A 10,159-nucleotide genomic window follows, 5' to 3' on the forward strand; every position below is an offset into this window, starting at 1 on the left:
TCACTTATTTCAACCAAAAAACGCTTCGAACTTTAGATAGGTAAAACACAGTTAACTGGTGGCGGGACCCGCTTTGAAAACACCCCCCTTCTTTTCTCACCCCAGTGTATTGTGGGAAGTGTAGTCCAGTCCTCCCATCTCGTGAGTACAGAAAAGCGGTAGGAAACTACAACTCCCAAGAGGTGAAGAAGCGGGACTATTTCCCAGCTGGGCTGTAGCGCCGTGGGAGGGAATTGGCAATCTCGCTGCCTACGTGGGAGAGAAGGGAGGGTTGGGGAAGAGCTGTTGCCGCCTGAGGAAGATTCGGTGGGAGGCGGAGTATAGGGGAAGAGACGGGTTGAGGGTGAGGTGAGGAGAGCATCTAGGTCGCTGCTCCGGAGCAGCACAAAGTTCTTCGCGATGTGGCTGAAGCCTGAGGAAGTGCTCCTGAAAAATGTGCTGAAGCTGTGGCTGATGGAAAGGTCCAACGACTACTTCGTGCTGCAACGGCGTCGGGGCTACGGGGAGGAAGGCGGAGGGGGACTCACAGGTAAGCTGTGGCCTCCCCCACCTCCCTCAGGGAGGTGTTCGCTCTTCGCGGTGACTTAAAAGGGGGTGAGGAAAACAGTTGCTCGTCGCTACCCGTTGCCCGATTCTAAGCCTTGGGCGGAGGTGCTGGGGTTCTTCTCCCGCCACCACCTTTCCGTCACCACCTCCGAGTCCTGAGAATGCCTCACTAGACTGCAGTTGCTTTGGGTGGGACAGGGGAAGGGAAGAGGGATTCTTTCTGAGGCAATCGGGTACCTGCCCGGTCTCTTCCCATAGGGGGAGGAGGCTGATGACGAGTGTTCGACCTAGACAGGTCGCATTTAGGCTGGTGACGGGGGCCAGTTGGCAGCTGTGGACTTAACTTTTTTCACAAAACCCATACTGATAATCACCACCCTGGGGAGTAGGATTGTGTAGGGGCGCGGAGATGTGAGGAGAAAGGGAGATGCCCAGATCATATCCTGAAAGAGAGGCTTCAAAACCGAGATGGGGGCCGGCCCGGTAAAAAAAAAAAAAAAAAAAAAAAAAACCGAGATGGAGGCGGGGGTAGGGTTGGAGACGGGGGAGGTCGAGGGTAGGGCTCAGGATTGCTGACCTCTCCAAATTTAGCATCTTTTACTTTGTCTCTAAGTTTTCAATCCTTGCGATTCCCTCTCACACAACATAGTAGGAAATTTTTTGAGTGTTTGGTGCTGCCCCTTCTTTCAAAGCCATGATTCTAAGCCAAACCAATTAAACAAACGGAAGTTTAACTCTTCCTGCTGAATCCACCCTGTCCCAAATTCTTAGATTTAAAAATCGTGAACTATCCCTTGGCCAAGTGTTTAAAGTCTCCAAAGAATGTTATTTTGAGACCACTCATCTTGCACAGGGACATTTAAACTTTTGGACATTGGGGAGACCAGAGCTCTTTGTCGTGACAATTTCTAGTTTGGCCTTGAAATTTCTAGCGGCCTTGAAATTACTAGTGGCGTTGTAGTGGTGGACCAGGCTTAATTTAGGTAGTGTGATGTAGCAGGAAGAGTCTGAAAACCTGCATTTTAGTCCCATCCTAATCTCTTATTGGATGATATTCACCAAATTGTTTCACAATACTCAACCTTAAGCGCCTACTCAACTATGCGCCACAAGGAATGCTTGGTACGAAGACAGTTGAGATTCAGGTCCCTGCCTCTGAAGTGCTCATAATCTGGTTAAGTGGGGGAGGGTAGAATAGGGGAGGGGGAGACTCAGTAGTTAGCAGGCAAATTATACCTACAATCAAATCACTGAAGGGTTGGGTGAAGGTTCATGGAAGAGGTGACATTTGTTTTCTCCTTTTTAAAATGGTGCCTACCTGAGAGATGAGAGGATAAAATGAAAGATAATAGGTGCCAAATCAAGGTATGTTGTTAAGATGGTGGTAAATGTGTGCTATCTTTTTTCCTCAGAATGGAGAAAATTCTGAGGTTCTAGATTTTTTTTTTTTTTTAAATCTTGCAAGACCTATTCACCTTATCCAACTTCTAGAAAGGTCCTATTGAAAATATGGCGACAAAAATTGCCCCGTTAAACTGGACATTTTGTTATTTTCAGATTTTTAAAAATTATAGTTATTGTGCGGAAGTCTTTCCGTTTAATAGATGCAGATATTTTTCAAAATAAAATTTGAGAATTGATGTTCATAATTACCCAGTGATGTAAATTATCCACCTGAGTCCATTGAGAATATGTCAGGATATATTTAAAATAAATTTTATAGCCTCAAAAATAGTCTTCTATACATTTTGGTTCTCCATAATTTTACTTGACCAGAATTTTTACTGATACCACATTTACCGAAGAAGTGTATTTTACTTTGTACAGCTGCATTCCTGAAAAACAATAGATAAATCAAATTCTTAAATCAAGTCACTGCAATATACTATTAAAGGGTTTTTTACTTGTTGCAAGTTTCCTTTAAACAATCTCTCCTTTTTTTCTGTGTTTGGTTTTTCATTTGACATGCTTTCTTAAAGCATGGACCAATTGCACCAGTTTCTTATCTCTGTCCCTCCCACCCCATTTACTAGTCACCATATCTCAAGAATAAAAGGAAATTTGTCTGAAGAAATAAACCAGGATTTCTACCACACATGTATGACTAGTGATAGCCCCATTGACTTAGCAGTCAATTTATATCTGCACATGATTATTTACCTGTGGTATTGACAAAATTCTTGAAATTACTATATGTAATTCCATGTAAATTAAGCAAAATGGATCAGAAAGAACCAAAAAGATGTTTTAAAGGTTTGTTTCTTTTTGGTCCAGAGCAAAGATGTGTGCTGATTTTCATGGCTGCTCAATTACTGTATTCTTACTTAAAATTGTAAAGGCAATAGCTTTACTGTGCTTTACCACAAATCCACATTTGGATTAGCTCTCACAGGGGCTTGACTGTGTGCCAGCATAAGCTTGCCTTTGTCCATTTTGTTTGCTGTGTTATGTGCCACCCCTTTAAAAAATTAGTTTATACACTTCGTTTAATGAAGAAAAGATAATGACCATGTAGAAATGTTAATGATTATATTTTCCTTAAGATTTCATTTCTTTGCCATATGATAATTGGCAATAACCACCAGCAATGTAATGACTTGAGGTGCAGACTTAGTGAAGTTAGTTGACTCCATTTTTTTTTTTTTTTTCTTCTTCTAATGAAATCGGGGCAACAGAGAATCCTAGGGTGGTTATAGCAGGAGACTAATTTGGAAGTTAGAATTCTGAGATCCTTTTTCTAAATATTTGAAACGTTTCTCTTGGGTATCTGGTATATTACAGACCATTTGCCTAACTTTATCTTACTTAATTGTCCTGGCTCACAGCAAAGTGAAATATCTTGTGGAAAATTATGTCGGTGGTTTTACTGCTAAAGTGATTTTCCTTCATTTAGAGAAGTAATTCGCCCTTCTGGATTTTTACGTTACCTTATGTTATCCCTTGCTTCTCCTGGCTAATAAGGGTAATGACTTTTCTGTGGCACCTAAATTTGGCACCTGGTTTTATATAATTAAAAATAATTTATGTGTATTTGGCTGATTAAACACAAATCAACAATTTGCTTGGCAGATAGGAACTACTACATGGGTGGAATTATGGGGCTACGTTCTATTAAGTACTCTAGTGTATGAGACTTAGGAAAATCTGCCAATCATGAAGCCTTAATTTAGGTAGTTTGTTGAGAGTATTTTACTCTTGAATTTTCCATATTTGAATAATGTAAGTAGGTTCCTAAGTGTTGAATTAATAATCTCCCTTAGTAGAAATTGTTTTTGTGGTGTAGAACAAAACTAGGAAATAAAATTTATTAAAATGGGGGCTTTTTAGACATTCTGTTTCCTTATCTCCTCTTTAATCGTGGTACCATTAGTTTGAAATTAAATCATCTGTAAAAACTAGAACATGGTAATATTTGAAAGAAGCTTTTCTTTTCAAAGATGTTTGAAATAAGATTTTCATTTTATGATGTTTATATAGACTTCACAAATCATTACGTAAATGACATACCTAATAAACAATAAGATGGCTGTTGGGAAAATAGAATAGTTTGGTCAGGGCCCTCGCCTGGGGTCTGGTTGGGTGTGGTTCAGCATTCTTTGTAAGCAAATTGTATATGTGTATTTGTAAGGGGGGAGTTAGTGCACATGAGCGCCAATGTATCTTTATAGTTTTGTTGCTATTCTTGTGTTCTTTAGAGGGAGAGAGGGAGAGGAGTTTTAATGAAGCAGGTGGGTGGGCATCTGCCTGGGGGCCCTCAGGCATGCACCCAGCACAGCCATGCTTTCCAACCTATGGCTCCAGGGACATTTTGGCCTGTTACCTAGCTCATAGACCTGCGTGAAGGGGTCTGGTGACCCAGTCTGGCATGTGTGGGGTCTGGTGACCCAGCATGGCATATGAAGGTTTTGTGACCCAGTCTGTGAATGGGCTTGAGGGGTCTGGGATCTCCAGACCCAGCCCTAGCTCGACAATTGACCCAGTTGGTGTAGGATTACCGGCAGGTAAAAGAGCCCAACAACTGACATAGTTGGGTAGCTAGACAATTGGCATCATGAACAGGATTAAGAGCGCTACAATTGGTGATGTCGACAGGATTCCAGACATTAGCCATAGCCCCACAATGGTCTTTTAAAATATCTCCCTGGAAATATAAAGCTTTTGTCTTCTTTTCCCCCACCCCCAACTCAAGGAGTTCAACTCTGAAAGTGTTTGCATTAAGTATTTATTAGCAAAATATCCCTGCCTTCCATGCACACAAAGTAGCCATCTAATAAATTCTGACCTTTCAGGTACCTGATTACTGGAAAAGGGGTACCCAAATGGTGGGCATGATATTTCATTTTAGGTAAGGAAAGATCTCCCTCCTCCATACACACACACACGCACACGCTATAAGTTAATAAATTACCATTTTGGCTTATTAAAAAGAAAATCCCATAGGGCAACCACTAGGGGAGGGAAAATCACCCTGTGTGCTCCTCTCCCTCCCTCTATTATCTTGATCCCTGTGAAATCAAATAAAAAATAACCTTTAAAGTTCTCTTTGAATGAGAAAGGGCAGTGTTATAGGAGGTTTGGAGAAATGAAGGATGATGAGTGTCACCACTTTTTCTTGGTAATAGCAGAAGGATTGACTGCATACCTATACGTATATATATACACACACACACACACTCTCATATATATACACACACACACACACACACACACACACCTGTTGATACTCTCACCTTTTCCCCTCCCCTGCTTGCTTTTGGGGTCTTTCCTTCCTTATGCATAGGTTGGAACCTCAACTACAGTTCACCTCAGGGCCATAAATCCTCAATTTGCAAGAGTTAAGTTAGAGTCATATGGTGTAGATTGTGTGCAAAAAGTTTTTTTTTGTCAAGACAGTGGACATTTATAATATAAGTAGAAAGCTAATATTTGCTATCAAGTATATTTCATTCTGATAAAAAAAAAAAGACTAAAAAGTGATGGACATTGACCATCCTTTCTCAAAACCTCCTACAAGACTGCCCTTTCAAAGAGATCTTTAAAGGTAACTTTTACTTGATTTCACAGGGATCAAGATGTTCCAGGGAGAGAGGGGAGCACGCAGTGTGATTTTTCCCTCCCTAGGTATTGCTCATTTTAATAAGCTAACTACAAGCCAACATCCACAAATATATGAACGTACCACCAAGTCCAGTGATTCCACTTGTGTCCTCCTTGATTCTTTAATAGTTTTATGTCTCTATTCAGATGTTTTATACAGTCTTAATTTCATCATCTGTAAAATGGAGATAAAACTTGTCTTCCTCACCTTACAGCATTGTTGTGGTGGGTCAAATGAGTGTTGAAACCTGTGAGCAACTATACATTTGACATTTATCTATTAATGAATGAGTAAGATGTTAAGTATCATTTTCTGAGCCTGAAGGCCAAAAGATGCTGTAATTTTATACCATTTTCTCTAGTAATTACTTTTCCCATGTAGGTATTGATTTGCAGTGGTAACATTGAGTATGCAATGATATCATTGCAATGGCAGAACACTGGCAGTTAATCATTGAAGAATTGTGGTATGATAATGATTATGCACTATGGTTTATAATCAGAATAATGTACCAGAATTAGAGTAATTTATCATGACAGCATTTCCTTTTGATCTATGATTGCCTGAAACCTGGAAGTTCTCAAGTAGAGCTTCCAGAAATATAAGAATCACTTGTTTTACTGAGTGGTATTGAAGGGTACATAAAGCTTTGGTTACCTTAGTAGTATTTTTCAAAACATAATATTTCAAGAAGAAATAGTGAAAATTTATGCTCCTGTAGACAGTTGTGAAAGGACTATGGATGTAAGATAAGCTAAAAATAATTATAAAAATAAAAGGTATTATGTTTACCACATTTCTGTACAGCTATGACAGGCTTTAATTTAAACTTTGTTAGAAATTTTGCCCAGTTTTACAACCTATGCTGCTGCTGTATATGAGCATGAAAGGTAATAGTAAATCCTAAATGTGATGGTATGCAATACATTCATTCAACAGGTAATTACTGAGAGCCTTCTAAAAACTAAGCACTGTTTTAGGTGCTGGAGATAAAGCAATGAAGAAAACAAAATCCCTCTTCTCATGGGGCTAACATTCTAGTTGAGGGTGGCAAATAAATGAATAATATATGACAGATGGTGATAAGCACTGTGAAGAAAAATAAAGTAATGTGTCGTGATAGAGAGAGGGAAGGGGGTTGGTATTTTAGATAAATTGGTCTGGGAAGATCTCTTAAGGTGACCTAAGAGCAAAGACCAGAGGGACTAGAGCATATGAGCCAAGCAGGTATTTGAGAACAAAGTGACTATAGATAATTCTTTCTAGGAATTTTGCTGTGAAGGGAAGCAGAGAAATGGGGTGGTAGGTGGCCACTGTCCTGGATATTGGCTATACAGTGGTGAATAAAACAAATAGTTCCTACCCTTACAGAGTTTATAATTTGGTGGGATAGACAGATAATAAATGAGTAAGCAAATATATATATCATTACTAGGGTAGTCAGTCATAATATCAGCTTGGTTTGGTTAGCTTGTAAGTATGCATGAATGAGGAGGTATTAGAAACCCCCAAAACAATTTTCCAAGGCCAGCTCTGGTATATAGTATGCTTATCAGAAGTCCTATTAAATGATACAAAGATTTCCTAAAAGCAATGATTAATAGCAATAGGTGGTGTACTGGTGGCAGAATTCCAGTGTGGCATCTGCGAAGCATCTTGCCAAAAACCAGTTTGGATTGCTTTTAATTAAATCATCCATCTGTGAGCACTAACATTATCTGGGAGTGGTTTGGTAGAGATAAGTGCGGAGGACATTCTAGGTGGGAGGAATAATATGACAGTGCAAAAGCAAAAGATGACCGTTATTGGGAACATAGCAGGTATTCCAGATTTACTAACGTGGAGTTGAAAATATGAGACTCAAGATATAATGCCCTTAGCAACTAGAAAAAGGTTTTTGAAGAGCAATATCCTCATCTATACCAGAGCAAAACCTGAGATAGAGAATTAAAGGGACCTAAGAATTAAACCTTTGTTGTTTTTTGTCTCCACTATTCTTCCAACTCTAGATGGTCTTGTTTTCTTTCTCCCTTACTCCAGTATAAAGTGTATAGTGAAATTTAAAAACAAGTGATAATTGCATTTTCTGATTTATTATATTAGTTGTCCTCTTGTTTTAATGTAACCAAAGTAATGGCCTGGTTTAATTCTTCTAAGTAATGTTTAAATGTACTGTACTGTATATGGGTTTATTCATATGCTGTCATATTTGCTTTTGGCTTTGCACCTAGGAATTCAGGTATTATATTTCTCTTTAATTTTCTGAGGGTTACTCTTTTTGTACATTGGTACATAAGTCTTGAGTAAGAAGTGGCCGTAAATAAAGATGGTAACAATTCTCATATTTTCCTATGTTTTGATCTTTAGAAATGTAGGTGGGTTTGATTGATAATTCATCTATTCTTTTTGTTCCCACAAGACATTGTAATCTGCTGTTTGTGGCATCAGTTGCTTCTCTAAAAAAATTCTAACTCCTATAATGAACAAAAATTTTAGGGAAGGAAATGAGTGATTGTATATATCCAGTTTTCAAGTAAATTATTTTAAACAAATGCAGGGAGAGGGAAAACAGGACAAAAGGATTATTATTTTTTATTATTTTTATTCATTATTTTCTGAAGCTCTTAGTATAAAGTTGGCAACTTTTAAAATGCCAACTGTGGCTATTGGATTATTCTAAAATAAACATTCACAGTCCTGTTTTAAGGACTTAGATCTGATGGCAAAAATAATGGAATCAGGGAAACCTCCAACCTCTATTGAGCACACTACTTTCTCTCATTTGAATGTATTTCTTACTAAGTGTATTGGCAGTTTACTAATTAGTTTGTTCATTAATGTTTAGTGAAGTTGAGATAGTAAAAAGTTCAGTAAACATGTACTTGTTTGACGCTGTAAGCATGACAGCTTATGAGAAGAGACAGAATCTACTGTAAGTTTCTAGCAATCAATACTATGGCCAAAATTTATAATTGAATATTTTACTTTAAATAAAGATAAATCTTGTTTGTAATTAGGGAGTTCATATACATGACTCTCTGTAGCTAGAGCAGTGTTACCTTACACAGTGCCCTCAATCTAGTTAACAAACAGAAAGAGCCACCTGTCAAAGTAAAGTACACTTTAGTTTGTGTACTAAACTAGCACATTGATAATGAGTGCTATCCTCAAACAGTGGCTATTTTACTAACCTTTCCTACAATACTCAGCCCTTGGTCCTACCCGTTCATTATTACCATTGACCTAATACAAAAAAAAGAAATGTTTATCAAATGTACAGTTGTGTAAAAATTGGAAGGGTCAATTAATAGCACAGATTAGTGTTCTCAACACTGGCTGCATATTAGATTAAACTGAGGACCTTTTAAAACAAACTAAAGGATTCTGGAATATTTATGGATAAGATAATGTCTGGAATTTACTTTAAAATACTCCAGGAGGGATAAATGGAAGAAGATTGACAAAATGTTGATAATTATTGAAGCTAGGTAATGGGTACATGGAAGTTCCAATATATTATTCTATTTTTTATGTTTGAAATTTTTCAAAATATAAAGTTAAGAGAAATATGGGAAACCCAAGTCCTACCCCAGATCAATTAAATCAGAAATTGCCGGACTCTGTACTTTATAACTTTAAGCTTGAGTAGCTTTTAAAAAATCCTCCAAATGATTCAAATTTGCTGTTTGTGTTGAGAAGAATTACTGTCGTGGAAGATAAAAATAAAGATTCAGAAAGATCTGGACAAGTTGGAATGCTCAGTTGAAATGAGTGAGATAAAATTTAATATGGTAAATGCGAACTGCATCTAGGTATTTTTAAAAATCAGCTGTATAGGACAGATGATATCTAGGTTAGTGCTTATATTTATGAAAAAGATCAAAGTATCTTTGATCATAAGCTTAGTATAATGATAAGATATAGTGGCCAAAAAAGCTAGTAATCTTAGACTGCATTAATAGAACCATGGAGCCCACAATATAAAAAGCCTATGTTTGTTCACCCCATATCTGGTATTCAGGATTGAATGACACATTTTAAGGAAACTTTGACAAATAAGTATGTTAAGAGAATGGTAGAAGAAATAAGAGACACAGTTGAAAGAAATAGGTATATGTAAGCTAGGAGAAGAGTAAGTGAGAGGAAATAAGATTGCTATAATCATAATATTTGAAGACCCATCCTGTTGAATCGAGTATATGTTTTGTACTGTTGCCAAGTTGCAAGAAAGTAGCATTTTATATATCTTAAGAAAGACCTTCCCTTTTCTTTTTTTGGTGAGTAAAAAATAGCTTTGTTTTTCTATCTTAAAGGTTAAAAAAGTTTATCTTAAATTTTAGAAAATATATATAGGGCCGGCCCCGTGGCTCACTCGGGCGAGTGTGGCACTGGTAGCACTGAGGCCGTGTGTTCGGATCCTATATAGGGATGGCCGGGACGCTCACTGGCTGAGTGTGGTGCGGACCACACCGTGCCGAGGGTTGCGATCCCCTTACCGGTAAAAAAAAAAAAAAT

General features: G+C 38.0%; 1 protein-coding gene across 1 annotated transcript in view; it reads left to right on the forward strand.

Annotated features, from left to right (window-relative positions):
• Positions 1-251: 251 nt before the first annotated feature.
• Positions 252-10,159, forward strand: part of TBC1D8B (TBC1 domain family, member 8B (with GRAM domain)) — a 63,017-nt gene continuing 53,109 nt past the window's right edge. The window contains exon 1 of the mRNA XM_008577848.1: positions 252-529. Within this exon, the coding sequence (XP_008576070.1) occupies positions 400-529 (130 nt within the window). The 5' untranslated portion in view covers positions 252-399. The remainder of the gene's footprint in view (positions 530-10,159) is intronic.

Source organism: Galeopterus variegatus, unplaced genomic scaffold, assembly GCF_000696425.1.
Source record: "Galeopterus variegatus unplaced genomic scaffold, G_variegatus-3.0.2 Scaffold1587, whole genome shotgun sequence".
In the NCBI taxonomy this organism is placed as follows: domain Eukaryota; kingdom Metazoa; phylum Chordata; class Mammalia; order Dermoptera; family Cynocephalidae; genus Galeopterus; species Galeopterus variegatus.